This window comes from Acanthaster planci, linkage group LG06, assembly GCF_054643075.1.
Source record: "Acanthaster planci isolate LZ-2023a linkage group LG06, COTS_SCS, whole genome shotgun sequence".
NCBI lineage: Eukaryota > Metazoa > Echinodermata > Asteroidea > Valvatida > Acanthasteridae > Acanthaster > Acanthaster planci.
The window spans coordinates 2,458,401-2,481,697 of NC_141782.1; the positions used below are offsets into that span (position 1 = coordinate 2,458,401).

The window sequence follows — 23,297 nt, forward strand, 5'->3', positions numbered from 1 at the left end:
TTTTCAGTTACAAACCTCACGTTTAGGCTATAAGTTCAATTTATTTTCCAAGCGGAACGGTTCAGGGTTAGTAGTGACGAAAAGAACATGACTTAGAGTGCTTTTTGTTTTATGATCTAAAAAAATCTTATTGCGTTTTTGTTTTCTTCAACCAGAAATCGTAGTCTAATGGGTGAAAATGGAAACAGTGATTTCAATGTCCAAAATTCCAATTTGTCATTCTATATGAAAGGTTTAATATGGGAATTTGAAATAATCAGCTGACTAACTTTTCAGGACCTAAATGGTTTGAACTAAAGGATACATTTTCGAACAGGAATGTTGTTATGAATTGCCAGTGAACAAACTGCAAACAATGCAAGACTAGTTGTCTAAGTGTCTAGGTGGATGAAATGGTAATTTCCTTAAATTCTGTTTCCTTGGCCTTGTTTAATTTTGTTTGGGAGAGCAGATACCATTTTTGTATACGTATCTGGAAAGAATGGACGGTAAAATAAATCAGCTTAGTTTGGAAGATAGTCCAAAGCTTTAGTTTAGAGAAGTGCTTTAATCTCGTCGTACAACACCAACACCAGAGCGCCACCGGTCCCGCGGAGAACGTTGGAGAACGCCCCCTTGAAGAAAGCAGTTGGCCCCTCCTGCTTGAAGATCTTCTTCCAGCAGTCAATGGTGTTCTTGTACAAGATGTCCTTGCGGCCCGACTGCATCATCATGCGGCGACGGACAGTGTCGAACGGGTAGCTGACCACACCGGAGCCTGTGGTCACCACCTGGGCGATCATCCAGCTCACCAGGATGTTGTTGTACTGAGATGGGATCAATCCCTTCACGGTGTCGTACGTGCCGAAGTAGGCGGCCCGGTAGATGATGATGCCCTGCACAGACACCCCAAAGCCCCGGTACAAGCCCTGGATGCCGTCCGACTTGATGATCTTGGTCAGGCAGTCGCCAAGCCCCTTGAACTGCCGACCACCCCCGTCATGCCGCCCGATGTCGGCCGCCAGGCGCGTCCGGGCGAAGTCGAGCGGGTAGACGAAGCAGAGCGAGGTAGCGCCGGCCGCCCCGCCGGAGGCAAGATTCCCGATGAAGTAGCGGGCGAACTGCGTGCGCTTGTCCACCCCGCTGAGGAAGAGCTGCTTGTACTTGTCCTTGAAGGCGAAATTGAGGGCTTGAGTCGGGAAGTAGCGGATGACATTGGCCAGGTTGCCCCGCCAGAGAGAGACAAAGCCTTGCTCCTTGACGACCCGACGGAAACAGTCAAAGATGCCTTTGTATTGCTTGTCCGCTGCGATCTGTGTAGAGGCTGCCTGTACCTGTTTGCCAATATGTGAAAACAAAAATCACGATACATCTGCGCAGCGATTTAGACTTTGAAATTCTTGTATTGTGTGAATAAATAAGAGCACGAACAATCTCGAGACAGCTTCTCCTATACTCTAACGAGAAGTCTATTTGCTTGTACAAATTAATCAATGACGAATGCACATTCCACTCTTTAGCCATGACGGGAATATTGATACAAGCCAGCCATAAAATATTTTTGGAAAGCTGACAAAGTAGAAATGCAGATACCGACAAACACTCTAAATGGTTATAAACTGGAGTGTAATTATTTAGCTGTTTCAAACATTAAATTGGAATAATATGAGTAGGCCTACACTTTACCATATTGAAAAATAGTTCAAGGCTACATACTTGGAGCAAAAGTTTGACGCGCTCGATCGGTGCCACTGCCGTCTTGGAGATGGCGGCTGCTGTCCCGCCCGCCATAAGGTCCTTGACGAAGGAAATTACATCGAAGCTCTGCCCGGGCATACTTGCTGGCTACACCGATATTCTCGTCACAGACTTCGAAAATACAATATCTGAGAAAGGATGGCTTGATCGAGACGTACGTGCGATCTCTTCGGTCATCGACAGCTGAAGACTACTGCGCAAACTTCTAGTCGATTTAGTCACAAGTTGTTAGCAACCGCCGGCTCTTAGCAACATGATTTGGATCTCTTTTGACGTTTTGGCTGAAACTGTTACCGTATACCACCTACAATACAGACTCCACGCTGAAAAGATTTCTTTGAAGACTGACCCGACAAAGAATTTACCTTGACAGTGTTCTTTTTTTCTGAAAATTTTTCACAACGCTCGTATCAACGGTGCTTTAAAATAATCGAAAAATGTGGGCAACATGCGCGGGCGCATGCTAACGCAAAGAACACGCCGGGCGCATCAACCAGCACAACACTCTGCGCATGCGTACTGTGCACGCGCCCTGCACCTGCCATTCAAAATGATACAAAACAAACACGTGTGTTGGAAAACCATAAAAAGTCCCGGCCAAGAGAAGCTCGAGTCTTGCTAAAAATAATTTTATTGCGTTAATGTTCAGCTTTGTAACGACTGTGCAAACTGTATGCCTCATGCACAGTACTTTTTTTCATCTTTCTGGGTGCAGCTGACACAAAAACTCTACAGACGTTGCAGGTTTATAGGTCTCAAGTTGACCTATGGGTCCAGATTCTACAAATTTGGAGTTCTCTACATATAACAGACACTTTTGCATACGAGTGTTCATATGGATAATGCTCATCCAAGTAAAAGATATATGTAATTTGAAGTTATTTGTAATGATACTCGAACCGTTAAATTTTTCATCTTTTGTCGCATTTTAGACCCTAAATTTATACAGCAATGCATGCCAAAGTCATACAGAGCTATCGTAAAGACACGCCTACGTCGAACTGCAATGCCTTACTTCCCTGAGAATTGCCAAGAGGCAGACGATGTAAAGTTGCATTGTCCCGTTGTCACAGTGCGGGCCTAGTGCAATTTGCTCATCTCAGCACAATGCATTAAACATCAACAACCCGCTAGAGTCAAACTGTATCAAGTAAAATACAATAAAATACACGCCTCTAACAATAATACTTAAGTTTTGTGAAGTCTTTGAAAATGCACTAAAATTTTCACCTAAACCTCACTTTTTTGTTTTGCAAAAATAAGTTCGTATTTTGGACGTTGCTATTTAACTGTTAAAGTCTACACAACTAATTGTAACAAACCTGCATTTTAGTTCAAACAGATTAATATCATAATTTCACAGCAATCGATAACATAATCATGAATATATGCATGAATCTAGCATTCTATTCTCTATTAGCTATTCTGTTTGAATAAGATTTAGGACTGAAAAGTTAAGCTTCATCAACTTCAAGCATTAATACCATTTGATAGTGGTTCAAAGATGCCTAAGCTAATGATTTAACAGGCTTACAAACACTGTGTGAGTACTAGTTTTTACATAGAATTTTACTATTTTATAAGGCTTTGTGCTTACACAGTACTGGAAGCTGTATTCTGTCACCATTATTTGAATTAAAACTATTTCTGAATATGGTTTTTCTTTAGTTTTTCTCTCTAGACATGTGAGATTGTTCTCTGTTGACTTTGTTTTAATCTTACAGGTAAAATGGGCCTTCTAGCTGCAATGAGCCCCCCTTATGAAATAAAATAAACCATGTGATAATAACGAAAATCATAAACTTTTTACACCTTATTAGGTCTTGCTACATTTTGGCCACTGAAGGCTCCTTTCGCCAGCTTACAGTCGACATTTGCCGAAATACAATTCCTGTGTGTTCACCCTTCTCGCATAAACATCACAATAAACAAAAATACAAAATATACAAAAACAGCCAAAGCCCTCAAGGTGAACGAATTATATATAAGTCTTTCATACATTTCTGAAAAAAATAGAGCTGAAATATTCTAAACTAAATGATGCTACTAGATTCATGATTTCTCAGGGTGGTGGTGGTGGTGGGGGTGTGCTGAAGGAGAGGATGGGAAAAGTGTTACCACAAAGAGACACTAGCCTCTAAAAGTGTGAATAAGACATCAATTTTAGGACTGAAAATCTAGGATTTTCTTCCTGCAATTTTCAAGTTAAAATATGCAGATTTTTTAAGGGGGAGGGGGGCTGTTCCTCCCTTCCCACAATCCTTGAAATAATGACAAGGACTGTATTAAATTTTGTTGCAGGTGATACGACTTATGAGAGACTTTTTATTAACCTTTGATGACTCTTGCTTCAGCTACATTTCTGTTCACATGGGCCAAAAAAAGAAGGAAAAATGAAACACAAAAAAACATTAAACTCCAATCTGAAGTACAATTACATGATCTAGAATGCAGCGAAATAGTATAAAATGATCTTAGTGTAGGTACAAGTCAAAAGAGAGAGAAAAGAGGAATGATTAAAGAACTGTACAATTACAATGAGTACTGAATGAAGTACGACAGGTTTCAACTAAAAAATAAAGCAGATTCAAAGTAAACAGACAAAAAATAACTATTCAATATTTACAAAAAATATTTCCAACCACAAATATGCCCAAAATATTGCATTGTTGGGGATGGTGACATAACTAGGTTGGTGCCGATAAATTGAGTGAAATTTCGTATTTCCAGGGATTCAGGGTAGTATGTCAAAATGTCACATGGGTGGGGTCAGGGTTGTAGTCTGGTGCTCAGGTCTTGCTGGCCTCTCTGTCCCGTCTCTGCTTGATCCTCTTGAAGGTTGGTTCGTCCAAGGTCCGCACAACGCGCATGGTCTGCGGATGGTCAGGGCCGAAGACCTAGAGATGGGGGAGAGGAAACTATTTTTAGAATGCTATGCATACTGGTAAGATTTATCAAAACTCTTGAATAAAGCCTTTCCTGAAACAAACAGGAGTTTTTTAACATGCTTCTGGGCAGGGCCTGCCTCTGATATGAAAGATACTTATTCATAATATTTACAGTGCAGTCAGTGCACATGACAAATGCCAAATGCACTACTTAAAATTGTTTTGCTGCTCAGCGCAGTTCCGTCACTAACAGGACACAGCATTTCCAGATTCCATTTTTGTCAATGTCACCTCCGACACATGAATGGCACTGATTTGGGTCAGTAACTCCCTGTCACTGAGTCCGGGGTTCGAACCCGGCAGCTAATTGCATGTTGCAAACTTAGGGAAGTCAATTTACCCCCTACATGCCTCTCTCCACCAAAGTGGGGGACAGCGATGGTTACTGCCTGAAATAGCAGCATCAAGCTCTATACTCCTAAGGATGATTAGGGGGTCTTAGAATGTTTCTGGGCCCAGTGACGAGCAGGGACAATATGGTGACATGTATACTGAGAATTCACCGGTGCTGAAATGCTTTGAATCAATGCATCACAGGACTTCCTTTGGGCCAAGCCTACCTGAGTTTTGATGACCAGACCCTTGTAGAAGTAGTCGTAGGCTCCCTCCAGATTCCTCATCTCCTCCAGCAGGATGGCCTTGTTGATGACGACACGGCTTGACAGGACGCTCATCTCGCCGCAGACCTGGTAGCACAGAGCCTCGGCCTGGTTATACAACTACAAAGACAGTAATTAACATAGAGTTAACATTTTGCGGGACCCAAGGGTGGATCCAGAACCGATTTTTAAGGGGGGCCAAAATTTTCTTTGAAGGGGAGTGGGGACTGGGGAAAGGCCTAAAAATTTGGAAATTTCAACCTTTTATGACCTTTTTAAGGGATGATGGTAAACTTGGGGCTTTTTTTGAAAACTTTCTAGTACCTTTTTTGTAGAAAGTGGAAAAAAGTACCAACCTCGAAACCATTAAACTTCTAATTATCCAAAATTGTAGGCTTTAAAGATCCTGAAATCATACATCATAACCGTGCATGACATATTAATGCAAAGACATCGGTTGTCACAAAAACAAATCCAACAGCCCTGGGGAAGATGAGCTCTTTTTTGTTAATTGACTTTAATTTGAAAATTTCAAAGCACACATAAAAATAAGTTATTGCACTGCTAAAAACGGGCTAACCTTTCATTATTAATAATTACCATTCATCAAAGCACTGTAATTCACCACTTTGCACCACAAGGTTTGAAACAAACTCCAGCTAAAGATATCTAACTCCTGTATTTCGAAACTATCAGCAAATCGAATTCAATTCACAGAACAGTTCTGTTCAGTTCCTACATTACCCATCGAAGAAGCCATCGAAGAAGCCAACGTAGCCACTTCACACAGCTCACCCCTTGTAGACTGAGAGAGCACACAGCACACAACAGCTTCATTTGAAAGCCTTTATTACTAATTCTGTTAGACAAAGGCCAAACCCTTCTATGTGACATCAGGCAAGGACTTGGGGGATGATGGTTATAGAACTTACGTTCAATCCTTCCTGTTGATTGGAGTCGCATGTCAGCATGGCTTCATTCATCAGGCATTCAGCCACATGGGCCTTGTCGTCCAACTAGAAAAAAAAACATGCATCATGAATACACTCAGTACCATAGTTTGGCAAAACCGTTTCAACAAAGATCAGTTTCAATGGATTATTTGAGTGAAGGGCAAGCGTATTGAAAATGAAACCTGTCTTAATTTGGACTAAGAAAAGAAGATTTTTTTCTTCTGTAATCTTCAGTGTCTGTGATTTCTTTTAAATCACACAATACTGTTGATATCCTATTAAGTAGAAAATAATCTAACATCTGTTAAATAAGGCAATTTCTTTTTTATATATTATGAGGGCAGAAACAGTGATGATTGAAGTTTGCATTTGTGGAAAGCTAACAATTCAAGTACCGCAGATGCCTTCTAGACGCATTGTCAAGGGTTAATACATGCAGGCATGTTTTTATTCACAACTCACCTCAATAAAGATCTGCTTAGCTTCTTTGAGGCTGTCGAACCCCAGGTCGGTGGCCTCCGATGCGGATAGACTGTTGTCACCTCTCAGGTAGATCCATGTCCGCAGGTTGAAAGCCAGCTTCATTAGGGAGAAGCCTCGCTTCAACTGCAGAAGTAAAACACGAGAAAGGCACGATGAACAATTCATCTGCAAATTCAGAATACTGTTTTCTTTCTGCAGCGATAACATGCTAATATGTAGGTTTTTGAGACTCTTGACATAAAATTTGTTTAAAAACTGGAACAGCTTTTGAAAAAAAAAAGTCCATTTCTCAGAATTATATCAAAATAATGAAACTATTCTCAGATTTTTTGAAAACTTAAAATGTGGCACACTGGGTTCCAGGGATGCAGGGAACTAAGGCCACTGTTTCTTTGAAGTTTTGAACGCCGTGGCGGATTGGCATTCTGTACACAATATGAACCAAAAAGGTTGCTTCACTGAAAACATCCATATGCATGTCTTGTACTGAAAATGTAGTGAAACATTAAACTTAAAAAGCTGACAAGAGGTTTTCCAAATTCTGGCAACTTTTGATGATGACATCACCATTGTTTGTTCACTAAGCACAGAAAACAGTGAGGCATAGATATACACATATATCCAAAACTGGGAACAGAGAGACACTAAAACTAACAACATTAAAATTAAGTTGGACAAAAGGTACAAAATGAAGGACTTTGTTTTGAGGAATTTCAATCAATGACATGGACCCTTCAAGCTTTTCAGTGTTTCTTGTTGGTGATCTCTAACAGAAGTGGATAACAGTTTCTGTATTCCGCTGCCGAGAGCCATTCTCTTGCATGCGACCATTTCGCCGCTGTCTTCAGCAACTGAAATGCAAATATTGTGTTGTCACTTTGTGAATACATTGTAATGTACAATTTTGGCTTCGCGAACTGACGCTGTGTTGCGCGCTCGCACCATGAACCCTGCCATGTTGCACCATAGTTTTGATTTTCACGCACCGTCTAGGAAACATGTAGCACGTACCCCTTTCCGTGAAAAATGCTTCAAAAGGGTTTGCAAGACCTTATTCTGTCTGGTTTCTTCTGGGGTTCAATTCAAGCAAACCAGAATTATGTGGTTCTGAAAACTGTGTGTAAACGGCCCGTGAACTAAAGCACCATCGAGTGTCAGTTACTGGTGTCAACGATGATTCTAGTATCTTTGTCTCACCCTGAATCGGTCTCCTTTCAAATTTTTGCCGAGTTCCAGTGATTTCTGGCGGTACTGAATCGCCGGCTTCAGGTCTGGCATCATGCTCCGGGTCATGTAGTCATGCAACACCAACCGCTGCAATCGAAAATACAACACAGCGACGGGCCTCTCGTTAGGTTGTCAAAAGATGGATCTGATCAGCCCCACCCTCTGCATAATGGGCTCAATCTCACATGCTTTGAGTACATCCAATGCTACACTACATGCTCCAGATGCACTATACATCTGAACGTTACTGCGGATTAACTCTAAAAAACTGGAGAGGGTGCTACAGCCAAGAACTGGACTCCCCCTCCGACCAGGAAAATGGATTTTACATTCTGTGATTCTATTTGTGACTGGGCAGAAGGAGATAAAGAAAATGGCCTCTCATATGACCACCGGTGCCCACCTCATTGTGCATGGTGGCTAGCAGGTCGTACAGGAGCACCATCCGCTCCTTACGCTGTCCCAGCTTGCTCTCAATCTCCATCGACTTCTCTAAAATGGTGAAGCAAGTCTCCAGCTGACCAGCCTGCATACTGAAAAATGACATCCCATGGGGGTACTGAGGTGAATGGCTCCTTAACCACTGCCTGACCATATTATAACGAGTCGCACTTGTCCCAGATGCAGTAGATACCATGACCACAATCCCTTCTCTTTCTCTCTGAAATGTAAGTGATGCCCTACGTTCAATAGAGACAATCGACTTACATTACTCTCGCGACTTTCTCGTACAGCAGACTGAGTTCTTCTTCGTTCATGGTAGGCTTCTCCACCACCTTCTCCAGTTCAGTGACGTACAGCTTCTCCATGCTAGGCATGCCGTCCACGGCCTGCGTGCAGACAGAAGACTCAGTCAGTTAACGCATAAGCACATTTGTCATGCAGACAAGGCCACCTCCGTGTCCCTGTCAAAGCCAAGTCACAGAGTGTGACTGTAACCCTGTCATCACCAGCGCGACAGAGGCTTTGCTTTCCTTTCTGCCTCTAACCATATCTTTTGGCAATGAACAGAATTTACTTAGCAATTCTTAAAACACTGAGTTATTCTCTACAGACTGTAAAACCCCCAAACGCCCATGGTAATAACAATCTTACATTAAACCTATTCCCAACCCATCCCAAATATTGACAGCAACTTGCAATTCAAATCTACAATGGCATCTTTGCTTTCAATTAATGGCACAAAGATCTATTTATACACCTTTCAATAATCTTAAAAGTTATGTTGTTAGTTAACCATACAAAAATTGGATGCCATTTTGTGCATCTGATGTTTCTTGCTGGCTGGCCAAGATTTTGCTGTCAGCATCTCCCTTGAGTGACAGCTTTTTGTCCAAAAATGTTGAAATGCAACTTAAAAGGTTTGCTGAGCATCCATAAAATGAAATGTATTATTCAAATCCATTATTCAAGATATGTCATTCTGATGTGAAGTGCTTGATGTCAATATTGGCATAGTCTGGTTGCTCCATTTTGAGGCAGGCGAGAGGGTAATACCTGTCGCCAGTAGGACAGCAGCTCTCCGCTAAAGTCCTCTTTGAAGTAGTGATTGAACACTTTCCAGTCCAGAAGGAACACCACCAATCGCTCCTTGTCGGCAATCTTAGTCAGGTGGTGGGGATACTCCTGATTGGTGAAATAGAGCACAAGCCATGAATATTTAAAACAAAAATAAAAATTTCCAGTCCAGAAGAGACTCCACCGATTGCTGTCAGAAATCTCAGTCAGCTGGTGGGAAGACTCCTGATTGATGGAATGGTGTATAAGTCAGGAATATATAAAAAAATTACAGGAAGGAGCCAAATACTAGTTTTCCATAGAAAAAGACAAACTGAAATGTTGAAACCTAGTAACAATAACAACATATCAGCTCAATGGGTGCACATGACAGAATAAATTAAAGCTGTTATCAAAAGATGCCAATAATTATATAATCATTCCTGCTGATTCGGCTCAGCATTCCTAAAACCATTTCAGCTCTCTGGGGTGTATAAAGCTCATTGCTGCCATTTTAGGCATCAACCACTAATTACAATAACCATCTCTGCCTAAACAGGGCCCGGTTACACTCCTGGGTGGAGAGAGGCACGTAGGGATAAACTGACTCGCCCAAGATCACAACTCATATCTACCCGCTGGGCATCGAACCTGTGACTCTATGATTGGAAGTTACAAACCCGGACCACTGGGCCACATGCTCCTAAAACATGGTGGAGTTGATGGGGTCATGAAGCAGATGGCTACAGTTCACGTACCTCAGCTTTGCGCTCTATGTTCACAACCCTCTCAAAGTAATCAGCCAGCTTTCTGTGCCACCACTGATACAGCTCGTCCACTGAGCAGCCGACTTTCATCCCTGCTTGCTCACTGAAGTACCTGCAGTTTAGTAATCATGAAATCGACATTGTTACCTTTGTTTCCTTTTTCGTCCCCTGCTCACAATGTGCAATGATTGTGACAATCTTCCAAATGTCGTATTGGCCCCCAAATTTCATGTCCTTTTCAAAGTCATTTGGAAGCATAATTGGAGATATAAATGCAGTGTATTCCAGAGCAGAATTATTTCAAAGTGGTGCATTTCTCATATGAATAACACTCATTCTGATGAAGTGGGCTTTTTGAAAATTCAACATGGAAACAAATCTCTGGTATCATGAGGAAGTGTTTAGCTCTGCAAGGAGAGACCACTCTCTAGAGGAAAAACAGAGCTGTTTGGAAGGATAAAAATTCCTCCTCAGCATAGATTATTCTCAGAGTGAACGCATACTCCTAAATGAGATTTGCTTCCTTGGCGCACCCACAATAAAACCCAATCCACCATGCAAAGATGGCATTTATTCTAGCCCTCCAAAATCTCTTGATGATCATACTTAGCCCTGACGGCCTTGCTGAGGGAGCGATGGTAGAAATCCAGCCTGCCTTCCCCGCTGTCGCCGAAGGGACGCAAGAAAGGCTTGAGAGCCCGGAAGACCCTAGCCCACTTGTGGGCAGACAGTGGCCCGATATCCGATGCCTTTTTCTCCTGTGACTCTGCAGATGAAAGCAGCGTTATTACAAAGTTATTTTTACAGTCAAGTCACAAGTCAGTTTTGTAGAAGTCAAGTTACAAGTCATTTGCTTCCAAGTCAAGTAAAGTCATGAGTCATTCTTTTTAGACTCAACTCCGAGACAGACTCAACTCTGAGTCAGCAACTCAAGTCAACAACTCCAGGTTTAAATGAAAAGAAAGCCACAGGCTACAAGTAGATATGGCAAATATTGCTCACAGCTCTGGACTAAAAAAGCTAAAAAAGCCAACCAGTAAATTGGCTGGGCACAAGAAAATTCCGAACCCCAAAAATCACAAATCCAAATATCAAATGTGGTGCTTTGGACTGACTCGCTGCAAGAATCTGCTTCATCAGATTATGGTAAACAATCAACGTAATGTGTTGCTTACAGAGTCATCTCAATAGTTATCCTACACTAGGTATTGGAAACATTTCCCATGATTAATAGCATTTGTGCAACTTAACAAGCTCACGGCTTGACATAAGAGAACCAAGGTGAGCTGCTATTGCTTGTCAAAGCACACAGTGATTCGTCGAAATAAGAATGGTCTGTGATTACCGGAGACCAATTAATCCTGAAAGACATTATCCAGATGCACCTTTTTGACCTTTCTCCCTTTTCCAGCCCTTCTTGGGAGGCATCAAGTTGTCCTCGTCGCCGAGGATGGAGAGGAGTTCTGTCTCCAGGAGGCCGTGACAGGAGCACTCCAAGAGGCAGAGGGTCGCCACCAGCAACTCGCCCCCATTCTCCTCCTCGAAACGTGTCAGGACCTGCTCCAGCAAACTGAGCAAAATAAAGAAACGCTACAACATTGAGAAAAGAAAAAGAGCGATCCCCAGTGATGGGAAAGGAATTTTAAGGTCAGGGCTAGAAGCAGGAATGTGAACCATTCTTGCACATCATGGTCTTGTCTCTGACTTGTTTATCTGCTCCAAGGTAACAAGAGAGGGCATTCTTCACACTGCAATGGTCCTTTGGTAGGAATTTGCCGTGTGCGCACACAGGTTGATGTGGGTTTGTCACTGGATGTTCTAAGCATGTGTGGCCAAGTTGTTAGAATGTACCTTCTTTGCATATGTGCCAGACACATTTACGTGCTGTCAGCTTGACAAACTTCCCACCAGCTACTTTTCTTTGCCCGAGAGGTTAAACCTGAACTTGGGTTGTATAGTTCTTTTGCAACCTTACACACTTCAGCAAACTCAATGTTGGCATTTTAGGATACAGTTTGCTGCTGTGACAGAAAATGGACCGCATATTACAGATAAATATTTCTCAGGAGCCCTGCATCACAAAACTGGAGCCTGAAGATGAATCCAGACATAAATCCTAGGTTCGTAAAATGGTGAAGATCCCTTGAAAATTGGTTGGGAGTCTTTTTAATCATGAAGCTGGAGCCACACCAGAAACAAAGCTGCGGTTTGAGACATGGCAATTCACCAGTACACAAAGCCAGACCTGAAAAAGTTGGTAACGTTCACTGCCACCACAAAACTGATTCAGCAGTTACCATGTTTCTCTCTCTGACATAAAGAAAATGAACAAAATAGTCTTGCAACTAGAGAAAAGTGGCCAATAAGATGAAACATTTTTACAATGGTGTTGATTACAGAGTAAAAAGAAATGAAAAATTGAAGTGAACAGATGAAGTCAATTCCTGTCCATATTACCATCAACATTCTCAACCCCCTTTTGTGCCTTAAGCCACGCCCCCTTCATCAACCTCCCCGACTCCTCCAATCCAGGTTCAAACTTGCAAAGAGTAACAAACATGCAGGAGGGGGTCCAACTCACTTCAGCAGGCCGTCTGCCAGACTATTGATCTTGTCCGACAGTGACTCAAACAGGCCAAAGACCCGCAGCTCCTCACAAGCCACAGATAGCCACAGGGGATTCTGGGAGGAATCCTTGCTGAGGAGGCTAGCCATCTGCTCGGCATCCAAACGCTTCTGATACTTGCCCAGGGTCTCTTTGACGATTGCCTGGAGAGATGTTGAGAGGAAGAATGCTGTTAGTGCCTGAGCTGTCTTTAGCCAAAGTTCGGCCTCAAATTTACAGAATATCAAAGACATTCATCTTTTATGAATTAACAAAACAAGAACCTTTGCAAAAGACGTTATTATTTCACAAATGACAGTAACTCTTTGTACGTTGAGTGTAATCAGGATGAAAGTGTTCAAAGACAGACTGGTAAGGTTGTCCTCATAGCATAACGCATTACTAAGAATCAACTTGAAATGCCTGGTCCTCATGTGAGGACTGTGAATTACAGGCATGTATGCTAAACTGAGATAAAAAAACTGTATAAATGGATATAGATAATGACATAAATTAGCAATTAAAGGGGGAGGGGGGCTGGAATAGTAAAAGCCTACCTCCCTGGAGGGCATGTCCAGCGGTGTGACGTAGACCTCCGTGGGCTTGTTGGGTCGTGAGCGTAGGGTCTTGTGCTGGGGTGTCTCGTCGATCATGGAAAAGACGCAGCGTACCTGAGGGCTAAGCTTGCTGGGGAGCCAGTTCAGAACGGTTGATTCCTTGGACTCATCAAACTGTTGGAAAGAGCAGCTTGAGAATAATATGTGCTGTACTGCCAAACGTTCTTTCTTTAAAAATCCCTACATATGACCTACAAGTGCAAAATGCTCGCAGGTCAGTTGAACTCAGTTGTGTATGACAGTCAACGTAGCGCAGTGTCCATTGCCCATTCTGGGGCCATCTCAGCTACGTGTAGTTGCTTCAAACAAAACTCCGCTATTGGATCTTGTGGTAGACAGCAGGCTGGGATTCTGACCAGAGACTGTTTGGATTGGAATTCATGGCTGGAATTGTTGAACTGAGCAGGGCTGGATTTGTCGAAATCTAGCTTCCTGAGGCGATGCCCCGCCTCCTTCTTAAGTTAATATTAGTTGTTACTGAATACCTCTATGCCAGGCTGAGATGGCTTGGTAATATTGATGACAATTCCTTCCCCACTATTACTTTTCATACTTAAAGCTTTGGTAATAACAGGCAATGAAAGTAGAGGAATTCGCATTGTCCACGTTAATACTGGTTCCATTTTTTGAGATAACAGCTTAGAATTATTAAGCCTGGTTTGGAATGGTAGGCCACAACTACATTTGCCTTTGGTAGGGTTTCTAGCTAAAATATCTATCATGGTTAGGGGCTAAATGAGAATGAAAAAGGAAAGCTGACTGCATGTGAAGTTGAACCTGTGATCCAAGATGTTTTGAGTCTGTGCTTGGACTAACAGTACACCTGAGGATGATGCGCAATGAAGCCATCTTAGTGCTGTTAAGTCAGAAAGTCAGCTCCACGGACAACTTCTAAATGGAAAGTCAAGACACGTATCCCCGGCCCTGCTAAACCATGAGTCTTTTGATATATAATGCATTTCAGAATGGCAGGACTCTCAATGAACTTTACACCATATTATCCCTGCTCGCCAGGCCAAGAAACATTCCTGAAACCATCTCAGCTCCCTGGGGAGTGTAGAGCTCGGCAAAGCCATTTCAGGCACAACTTGGCCGAGTCAGCGAAATGACCACCTCTCCAAGAGAGGCTAGTTGGAGTAACGTGACTTACAAAGTCACACAACATGTGACCGGCTGCTGGATTTGCAACCCCAGCCTTATTTGCAACCCAATATACTCAGGAGTTACAGGTACAGACGGTTACACCACACAGTACCACTAATGACATATCAATGATAGTTGGCCATTAAGCAGGGCCCCAAGTAGAAAAAAGGGATTAACCCAAAATCCAAAAGTGGAGCACGGGAGCATGTCATGCAGCAAGCGAGTTGCCTCACCTGATTGAGGGCGTCGATGACGATGATCAGCGGCTTGGTGTTGGGGTTGGACAGCGTGGCGTACGTCAGTTGACACGCCGTCTCCAGATCTTTGGGCATTGTGGTGTCCTGTGCGATAAAATAGCACAATATCAACAAGGTACTACACTTCATAATGACAGTATTACCTGGACCAACTTGACAGAACCACACATTAAGAGCTGTGCGCTACTGGACGATGGCTCCGCCCACGGTACGCTAATCAGATGCACCCATGTTTTCACTGGCTACCCAGCTTAGGTCACTGCTCAGTACATCCACAGAGATATATGATGAGTGCATTACCCTCGCTTTGACCGGTACATTGCGCGCAAAATCATCGCAACAGAGTTTTATACACTGAACCTTCCTGTGAGGTTTATTGCGGCTCATCTGAGTAACAATTTGATTTGTGTACTCGGTAATGAGGGCACATCTACCTTGGAAGGGTATGACGCACAGACCTTCAGCTCTGTGGCACAAGTGTCTCAGTCAAGCTCTGTGACAAAATACCTATCCATGTGAGGTTTGGCTACAATAAAAATTCACTGCATGGTGCTTGGAAAACCTTCACTATTTCCAAGGGTTTTCGCTTTTTATCCCCCATAAAGCAGTAAGTGCAAGAAATCTCCAGATTTTTTTTCCTGCAACCTGCAAAGAATTTTATACAACTGTCTGTCAGTGAGAACAGATCCTCCTGCAAACCCATGCGGAAGCACAAAGGAAGAAGTTGAAGTCAGGAGATAATGGTTGAGGCTGAGAAGGGAGGGGGGATAGAGGGTGGTTAAAAAGGTAAAAAGAAAAAGACTTACATTGACCACACCCAGTTCTTTCAGGAGGCGTTTCAGAGTGGCTTCCAGATTGGGCGAGCCGGGCACAGCACCAACAAAATGGTAGAAGACGTGCCAGCCGTGTTCTCCACCCCTGTGGGGTGAAATGTAAATATGAGATGTCTCGCGGGTGCCACCAATTTGTGAGAAATGATTATGCTCCAAACTTCTAATTAACTAGGACAGTAGACTTCTGAGCATTCAGAAACAGAATGACTAGTTAGAAAGGCTGTTACATGCAACATGGTTTTTACTACAGAACTATCAAAATGTAGAGGAGCATAGTCTTCTTTCCAGTAACATCTAACGCTGCAAAGATTTGTGGCAAAAAATCCAATTTAGGAGGAGTCTAATTCAAGACATTTTACCATAGTGTGAGTGCACTAAAGTGTAACTGCATCACAAGCATCTGTAAGAAACATCACTGCCACAGCAAATCACGTCTAATGGCATACAAGTCTTCAATGTCAAATGAGATAACAGCACACATCAACCAGCAAGGTAGCCATTGTAAGTTCCTGACCGGCTCTTACCCTCCTCCTCAAAAGTTACAGAATACAATAGAGGGCATGGTGACCAGCTCATGTCCACTTGCTGTCATCTCTCAGTTCTCAACATTCAACTTAGTCCCACCTACTGTGACAGGCACTGGTTCCCAGATACGAACAGTGCACACAGACTAGTGTCATTGAATGTGCCATACTCTTGTCTTCATGGTTGGGCTACTGGGCAAGTAGCTAAGCAAGTACCAGAGATCTTTCCCACAAACTGTCCATCACAAACACATCTCCTTGAGCAAACCACCTCTGAACCCAACTACGGCACTTACCCGGGTATCTCCTTGGTGAGAGCTTTGGACACGGTCACGTCAGCTACCCTGGCCATGATGGAGGACTTGCCCGTTCCGGGACCTCCCAGCAGCAACAAGGGGACATCGATGCCTATTCCAACCACGTGGTCCTTGATCTAGACACCAATTGAGGGGAAATTCATGTATAATGTGCACAATCTAAGGGACCTAGCACACTCATGGTTTTTCTTTTTCTTTGTGACGGAAGCTGTCCTTTTCCCCTACAAAGCTTCCAAGCATATGATTTGTTCAGAGCAATGGAATCTAACAGCAATGGACAACTGGCCAAATTGGTTCAATACACTGAGTCATGGATATAGTTATTCCTCTGCTTTCCATGCACACAAACACTGGGTTGCTAGCAAACATCACGCAATATGGTTTTAAACAACATGCAGTGCAAGTTAATATTTGTGCCTTGTTCTGTGAAAATGAGTAAAAGATCAATGGACATACTTTTGAGTTAATGGCCTTTAAAAAAATCTTGCATGACATCAACAGGCCCCAACAACCTTTTTCATCCATGAAATGCTCATTTATTGAATGCCAAAATGAGAATAAAATCAAAATGAAGAAAAGAGCACAGTTTCATCTATGAAATGCAAGCTACAACACAATTATTCGAAAAATGACCTTACGACTCATTTTCACAGAGCTGATCACATTTTGTAGCTTGAAGAACGTTCATTACAGGCAAAGTTTCGAAATGCCGGTAGTTTGTTTACTGCAACAATCTTTGACAAATTTACTTTTCCCTGATAAACAGTCTTGTGGAATTTGCTGCTTGATGATATTGAGGAAGTCTGTTAGTGGCATCTTGTCTGGAAGGTGGTCTGCAGAAACCGTTCAGATCAAAATTGGGGAGCCGCGTTGAAGCAGTGGCACATTGCTCGCCTTCTGAATCTAGGAATTGGGTTGGAATGCTACCAAAGCTGACATTTGTACTGTTTTTCAGTCACATTGTGATTATGAGAGTTCTCCAGAACATTCTCCTGAAGTTTTCCTCTCGTAAATAATCAACTTCTTTATCCTAAACCAGGTTTTCTTCGGAAATCAGGCAACACAGCCAAGTTTTTTTTAGGAATTCTTGATTAATTGCTTCATGTCAAATGGATAGAGTGTAAATCGGCCCAACAACATACCTGCTCCAGAATATCCGTCCGACCCAGGACAGACACACTGCGGTTCTTCATGAATGACTGCAGAGAAAAAAAGAACATTTTGTCATGTCAATCCTGTAGTCTCCACTCGTAAATTGCATTAAAAGGTCCTCACTGAAAACGATTACTTTAAACATGGAAATCAGGAAAGAGGATTTTGTGAAATTTGAGTATGTTGCCCCAAAATTAGCTATACGTTTAAAATAGTTTAGAACATGTTTCCATTATATGCTCCCAAGCTCTTAAAAAGACCCTTCAGAATAGTTGCCCCAAATTATGTGACAGCCCTAAGGACATTTTAATACTGAGCAGACGATTTAAGGACAGTGTTATGATTTTGTGCATTTACTTGCAAAGCGCAATGATAATTAGTTCCAAATTTTCCTACATTCTAAGGCTGTTAGAGAGGCATTACATGGGGAGGTTTAATGGATTGGTTGACTGCTTTGTGTACATAGGGAACAACGATAAAAACAGCTAATATATACCTCATGGGCCTCCTTAGCTTGCTGGAAGGGATCCAGATTGGAATCCTCCAGGGGGTACTGCTTACTTATCTTCTTCTTGAAGAACTCAAACACCTGAAACAGATATTGGTAAGTATAAGTAAATCTATGCAAATACATTGAAATTTATTTAAATTGGGTCAAATTCATTTGAATATAAGAAGCCACAACAAAGACAAATCCAAAACACATATTTTTTAAAATGAATTAATCTGATTTGTAAGCGACTATGCATGGTCTGCTACCAATGCCCACTGTTCAAGGAACGACCTTTAATTTTCTTGCACCACATGTGGTTCTAACGATCCCATTGCCGCACCAAGCACTCAGGCTTGGTAAAACTTGAAATGACATCATATCAACCGACCAAATAGGAACAAAAATGTGTGATCCAAATTCCTATTTTTGCTAGACAAGGGCAGTACTCACCTTGGCTCCTAACGCTTTGTCAAGTCCCTTGAATTCTACCTTGCCTTGATCGTCCACACCTTCATATTGACACTTGTAGAAATGGACTTGGTCTCGCTACACAGGGACACACAGTAGTCTCATTATTTCACTTCATCTCAAAATATAAAAACTAACTATTATATCCCGAAACCAACCACACATGATTAAAAACAGAATTTACTTTGTTTCCACTCATTCAAACCAAAAATTTCTTTTATATGTGATGCAATTGAATAGCTCATGATGAAGTTTTCATCTGGCATCACTAGTACCAGACAGACAAGTCTTTTCCCTGACAATGACCGAACACATCTCTGTCACCTAATTGGTGAATTGTTAGTTAACTGTTGCGAATGTTTTTTTCAAACACATGGCTTGGTTACTCTGACAAAATAAAACATTCCATAATGTCACACTATTCCTGACACTACAAAGTGGCTGGTCATGCAAAATAGGTGATGCAGGAATTTGTTTGAGTGGAGATTTACTCAGACGATAGAGGAAATTTTTTTTTTCAGATTTGCACTGTAATTTGTAAAAAAAATAAATGTTTCACATTCAGGCAATGGAAAGAGGAACTACAAAAAATAAACAACTGCGTAACATTAAACCCAGGAAGGAACAACTTCATTCAGACGGAAGTTGAAATCGAACATTCAATTGATCACCTCGCGGAATTGTTTTTCTGAAGTACTAGACCACAAATCTGTCTCTTACCCCAAAGCGCTCACTCAACATCTGCTTAAGCATCTTCAGCTTGGCTGGCGCGACAGGGTTGACGTCCACAAAGTCCTTGTGATGTGACCTTGGAACGCTGTCCAAGAAACTCGAGTCTCGGATCATAAAGAGTGCTGGGCAAGATACAAGATGACATTGTTCATTTACACACCCCAGGTTCCCCCTGGATACAAAAGGGGTATTTGAAACTGCATTCTTGCGTGACTTGCAAACGACATTTTTAAGCTGCCATTTATAAACATCTAAGTTGAGTGCAATGGGGCGAAATTTCAATATGACAGCAGCCGCATTAAAACACCAAATGAAAAGATAATAATATCAAGGAAATGCTACATGCGAACACATCCTCAAACACCCTGTTTTTGTCAATATCCAGTTTTATTTCTCAGCTCCTGGATATCAAGCTTTTGCACGTCTGCCAAACTCTCACACCAGGTCTCCCTGTCCATCGGATCAAAGCCTGCCAAATGGCCTCTACTGTTGCCGCAAACAAGTCTCGTCAACTTACAGTTGAAGTTGTCCTTTCGGTAAGCCCCGTGCATGATCTCCATTTCGGTGACGGACAATCCGTGGATCCAGCGGTAGTCTGAGGCGATGGATTCCGGAACCTCCATCTGGTTGGGTATCCAGCCACAACGCTCGCTACACATGAGAAATAACGACATCAAAGACAAACCAGATAAAATGTTAAAATCAAAGGAAGAAAAGTGTCTATATTTCTTCCCTCTGAACATGCATTAAATCACTCAGTGCCGTCTACAGCCTGTTTGCACTGATACCATACATTTCTCAAAAATCTCTTTGATCCATTATCACTGCGGTAATGCTGCTCACATGGACATGATAGACATTATTTTCTAAGGCTGCGGCTTTTTCTGGTGGCATTCTAAAGGCAAAATGCTAGCCATATCCACAAAATATCTGACTTGACTGAGGCTTTTTAGACTTGATGGTGATGTGAAGGAAAAAACTGGATGCATGCTCTCACTGTGGTGGCTGTAGTAACAGGCAATGCGGCAAGGCCTCACAGAGGATGGACCGTAAACAATATGACAGGTGTGATCTCACTGCAATTTCCCTGACTGTCAGTGAAATGACCATCAACTGATGCATTAGATCTGGGAATGTGTTTTGGGAGATATCTTTTCATGTTGTGGGATATTTAAGTTAATTTAATGAATGCCCTTTTCTTTAAGCAAACAGCTGTACAGCTTCATGTACATCTGGCCGAGGAATGAATGGAAAGAACTAATGCGATTGGTAAATCAGGAAAAACATCTCATGAATAATTATGCAGAAGTTACAGATGAATCTAAAATGTATTAATTAAACAAAACATTTAACATGATAACAATCACGTTAATAAATTTACTTCACAAGGTTGACACCAGAAAGTTTCACTTTCATCTCAGCAAAACACAAAAAAGATAAAGACTTCACACTTTGATTACATGTGCACTTTCCATCGGAGGTTTGATGGAATGTGTCCCACCTCAGTGCCACAGGAAAGCACACATGTACAACAAAGCGTGACAAAATTAGGCTTAGTAATCATGCGTTTCTATGGTTACATTTCTGGCAGCTGTGCAGTGACGCATCCAGATTTGGGATGAGGACAAATGGCAAATTTTTAAAGAAAAAAAACAACACAGGTCAAAACTTTTCAAGAGCTCCTGACAACTAGAAAGTGCTGGTTCTACTAGGCGAAGCACAAAAATGGCAAAATGCTACCCTCGACAATTTCTTCTGGATACACCACTCAGATCAATTTACTTGTAAAGCAAGGTGACTGTCGCCATACAAAAGAATCAGCATTTTTCTACATGCATTAAATGGTTAAAAAGATACATGTACATGCATCAAGCACATCACTGGCTCTGTTTATTAATATGGCACAAGCTTTTAAAGTAAAGCTGAAAGACACCTCATTTGAAAAATGGGGTAATTCTGCAACGTGACATGCATTTTTTGAAAAAGTTACATAGCAAGCCAGGCAATTCAACAACATACAACAGAACGTGAACATTTCCGGCAAAGGGAATTGCATACATGTAAGAGTTAAATATGAGAAAAGAAACCAAACTAAAGCAGGGAGAAATGACCTTTGATTTATGCAATGAAGCAAGCAAATGCATTTCGCACCTGTTTAATGATGCAATTATTCGTTCTGTCATAAGAATATTTCTGTCCAAGATACATGTACAAAGTAGCAATGCTGTAGTCGGGACCATCACAGGCACTGACACGAGACCATTTACAACAAACATCACAAGTCCAATCACAAGACCAGTCACAAGGAATGCTTTTATTACTGTTCATTTGAAGTGCTTGTGACTTAAATTGAAACTGGATGTCTTGCACTGGTCTTATTATGGTTTATATGAACTAGTGGTGGTCTTGTGCAGTCTTGAGCTGGTCTAATGATGACCTTGAAGGGATCTTGACACAAAACTTCAACTATCATTCTGTCATCAAGACAGCAATGAGAAACCAAACGAAACAGCAAATTGAAACTCCCGAAATGGGTGTATGGGCTACATGTACGTGTACCCAAATCCAATTGCTTGTGAGTTTGTGCACATTCCGACAAAAATTGATCATGTCTATTTCTTGTTGCAAAGACAGTGCACACACGCAGCATGTCCTAATCACCAGAGTTGCATTTAAATCACGTATGACAAACATTGACTGTCTTGTTCAAAACATAATGAGAGGCCTTCCAGAAACGTTTGCAAGAACAAAATAGAAGTAACAGAGGGTCCATGCTTGCAGGTGTGTTTAGAAATATACAGTACGTGAGTGCCTTAGATGGCATTGCATTGTGGGACAGTTTTTTGTTGGAAATTTTGACTGGCTTAGAGGGCTTGGTGTGCTCCTAAACATTCTGGATGCTAAAAATAGCTATCGCAACACGTGTGTCCTTCCTATGACAACCAAACAAAAATGGGTCATGCATTGCAATACAAGATTAAATGTTATAACTGTACAATGCCAAGCTATTGAATCTTCATCATTAATTATCAACACTAATACACGGCAGCGGTCTTATCACCCAAGCATGCATCAACTTAATTAAATCGTGCTCTGCTTTTGTTAATAACTATTTTAATCCAGTAAAATACTTATTCAGAGAGAAAAAATATTAAAGCATGCATTCCGCACAATGATTGGGCAAACACATTGTGATGGAGGAATGCTGTGAGAAGAAATGAGATAACAATTTGTGTCTGCAGAACAACCGGTCTTGATGAAATTTTTGGATTTGACATGAAAGACATGAACGAATTTGGTTGAACGAAGAAAACACAATGAACCACGACATGAACAAAAACTGCCACACTGGAATTCAAACAAACTGCCAACCGTGGTTAATCTCCAACCGGCAGTATGAGGCTGCTGACCAACATAAAACTTCTTGGTAAAGTTTATATAAGATAAAAAAAACCCTCTTACAGGCACACTGAATGACAAGTGTCTCAGTGACATTCAAGCCAGAAGCTTCCTAGAAATTCCTACCATCCAATGATGAATCTGCCCAATTTTTCCTTGTTTTTAATTTCATATTGCAAAAATGGAAAGCAGACTTAAAACTCTGAACTTCATACCCGTCAATGGTTCCACAAAGAGCTGGGAAAAGACTAGGGCTGAAAGACAAAGAGGAAAAACGGCAATCTAGAGAGATGTACACCAGGATCCCACTGAACTCTTGAAATGCCAGTGTTAAATTTGTTGCATCGTCTCTGACAGATGCCTAGTGTCATTTTTATTGGCCGTGTGTCAGGCAAAGATTTTGGTCAGTATTTGAAAAACGCTTGTCAGCATTTGTCTTGAGGCAAACCGCTCCGAGTGAAACAAAAGAGGACGTGTTTTTTTTTAGTACTCACCACATAGGAGCGCCATGAGGCACTCAAGTATATGCACGTTTCATGTGGAGCA

The 23,297-nt window shown here is 41.8% G+C and overlaps 2 protein-coding genes across 4 annotated transcripts in view; both read right to left on the bottom strand.

The window, feature by feature from the left end:
- LOC110973763 (ADP/ATP translocase 3-like) lies at nucleotides 1-1,833 on the bottom strand. The gene is made up of 2 exons (XM_022224846.2): nucleotides 1,696-1,833; nucleotides 1-1,313 (listed from the first exon to the last, which is right to left on the bottom strand). Exons 1-2 carry the CDS (start codon nucleotides 1,813-1,815, stop codon nucleotides 534-536), a joined length of 900 nt encoding a protein of 299 aa, XP_022080538.1. The 5' UTR covers nucleotides 1,816-1,833; the 3' UTR covers nucleotides 1-533.
- LOC110973672 (telomerase protein component 1-like) overlaps nucleotides 1,739-23,297 on the bottom strand; it is a 27,343-nt gene continuing 5,784 nt past the window's right edge. For 2 of the 3 annotated variants that reach the window (XM_022224665.2, XM_022224664.2), the window contains exons 5-26: nucleotides 22,967-23,005; nucleotides 19,870-20,003; nucleotides 19,341-19,474; nucleotides 18,603-18,698; nucleotides 18,156-18,248; nucleotides 17,650-17,706; nucleotides 16,487-16,623; nucleotides 15,640-15,751; nucleotides 14,810-14,917; nucleotides 13,374-13,547; nucleotides 12,793-12,980; nucleotides 11,597-11,781; nucleotides 10,818-10,977; nucleotides 10,203-10,323; nucleotides 9,445-9,573; nucleotides 8,656-8,777; nucleotides 8,351-8,480; nucleotides 7,918-8,034; nucleotides 6,700-6,843; nucleotides 6,217-6,300; nucleotides 5,246-5,404; nucleotides 1,739-4,634 (exon numbers count right to left, since the gene is read on the bottom strand). In XM_022224665.2, coding sequence (XP_022080357.2) covers nucleotides 4,527-4,634; nucleotides 5,246-5,404; nucleotides 6,217-6,300; nucleotides 6,700-6,843; nucleotides 7,918-8,034; nucleotides 8,351-8,480; nucleotides 8,656-8,777; nucleotides 9,445-9,573; nucleotides 10,203-10,323; nucleotides 10,818-10,977; nucleotides 11,597-11,781; nucleotides 12,793-12,980; nucleotides 13,374-13,547; nucleotides 14,810-14,917; nucleotides 15,640-15,751; nucleotides 16,487-16,623; nucleotides 17,650-17,706; nucleotides 18,156-18,248; nucleotides 18,603-18,698; nucleotides 19,341-19,474; nucleotides 19,870-20,003; nucleotides 22,967-23,005 — 2,731 coding nt within the window. In that variant the 3' untranslated portion in view covers nucleotides 1,739-4,526. The remainder of the gene's footprint in view (nucleotides 4,635-5,245; nucleotides 5,405-6,216; nucleotides 6,301-6,699; nucleotides 6,844-7,917; nucleotides 8,035-8,350; nucleotides 8,481-8,655; nucleotides 8,778-9,444; nucleotides 9,574-10,202; nucleotides 10,324-10,817; nucleotides 10,978-11,596; nucleotides 11,782-12,792; nucleotides 12,981-13,373; nucleotides 13,548-14,809; nucleotides 14,918-15,639; nucleotides 15,752-16,486; nucleotides 16,624-17,649; nucleotides 17,707-18,155; nucleotides 18,249-18,602; nucleotides 18,699-19,340; nucleotides 19,475-19,869; nucleotides 20,004-22,966; nucleotides 23,006-23,297) is intronic. The other variant, XM_022224666.2, reaches the window with a different exon arrangement.

Bases quoted from the DNA above. Each gene is read 5' to 3' on its own strand.
- LOC110973763 (XM_022224846.2), bottom strand. From the start codon at position 1,815: ATGCCCGGGCAGAGCTTCGATGTAATTTCCTTCGTCAAGGACCTTATG. The intron at 1,314-1,695 runs GTATGTAGCCTT...ATTGGCAAACAG, and splicing joins GCGTCAAACTTTTGCTCCAA to GTACAGGCAGCCTCTACACA.